This window comes from Haplochromis burtoni, unplaced genomic scaffold (genome assembly GCF_018398535.1).
Source record: "Haplochromis burtoni strain Fernald_Lab_line unplaced genomic scaffold, NCSU_Asbu1 Contig_7225, whole genome shotgun sequence".
In the NCBI taxonomy this organism is placed as follows: Eukaryota; Metazoa; Chordata; class Actinopteri; order Cichliformes; family Cichlidae; genus Haplochromis; species Haplochromis burtoni.
In genome coordinates, this window is record NW_024589581.1 from 1 (window position 1) to 1,053 (window position 1,053).

The 1,053-nt window shown below is 47.1% G+C and overlaps 1 protein-coding gene across 1 annotated transcript; it reads left to right on the plus strand.

Moving 5' to 3' along the window:
* Nucleotides 1–6: 6 nt before the first annotated feature.
* Nucleotides 7–1,048, plus strand: LOC102312328 (protocadherin gamma-B6; the record flags this gene model as incomplete). Its single annotated transcript, XM_005953683.3, has 1 exon — nucleotides 7–1,048. A coding segment is annotated over exon 1 (1,041 nt), but the record flags the coding sequence as incomplete, so codon positions are not given.
* Between the last annotated feature and the right edge of the window lie 5 nt (nucleotides 1,049–1,053).

Consider the following 1,053-nt stretch of genomic DNA (forward strand, 5'->3'; position numbering starts at 1 on the left):
AGATAATATGCCTTTCAAACTGAGGGAGTCCTCTGATAACTATTATGAATTAGTAGTGTCGGAGCCATTAGACCGTGAGAAGGTGCCAGAATATGACATCACTTTCACTGTGACAGACAGAGGCTCTCCTCCTTTATCTGACAATGAAACTATGACTTTAGAGCTGCTGGATGTTAATGACAATGTTCCACAGTTCCCCCAGTCATTTTATACTATACGTGTCATGGAGAATAACGCACCTGGGGCCTTGCTCAGCTCACTCACTGCCTTTGACCCCGACCTCCATGAAAACCAGTATCTAGTTTATTTCATAATAGAGAAGGAGATAGCCAACACATCCATGTCCATGCTGTTCTCCATCAATCCAGAGAACGGTAATCTTTATGCACTCAAAACCTTTGATTATGAGATTGAGAAGGAGTTTCTGTTCCACATCGAGGCCAGAGACTCTGGCTCTCCTCCTCTCAGCAGTAACGTGACCGTCCACATCATTATTGTGGACCAGAACGACAATGCTCCAGTTATTGTGTCTCCGTGGCGTGCACACGGCTCTGTGGTGGAGGAAAAGATCCCCAGATCCACTGATAAAGGATCCCTGATTGCAAAGGTGATAGCGTTAGATACAGACTCTGTGCACAACTCTCGGATCACCTACCAGTTTCTACAGGTGACTGACGCCACCTTGTTCAGTCTGGATCAATACAACGGAGAGATCCGGACTATGAGGATGTTCAGTTATAGAGATCCACGCCACCAGAGGCTTGTTGTTGTAGCCAAGGACAACGGAGAGCCTGCTCTCTCTGCTACAGTCACCATCAAGCTGACCACAATAGAGACTGCTGTTAAAGCCTACACTGACATGACTGAGGAGCCTCTGGAATATGACATCTTCTCAGACATCAACCTGTATTTGGTCATCGGTCTGGGCTCGGTGTCATTTCTGCTGCTCATCACCATATTGGTCACCATCGTGATCAAGTGTCAGAAACCCAAGCCCAGCAAAGCAGCTCCTCCCTCCAGGAACAGTGTGATCAGTGAGAGGAACTCCACCAT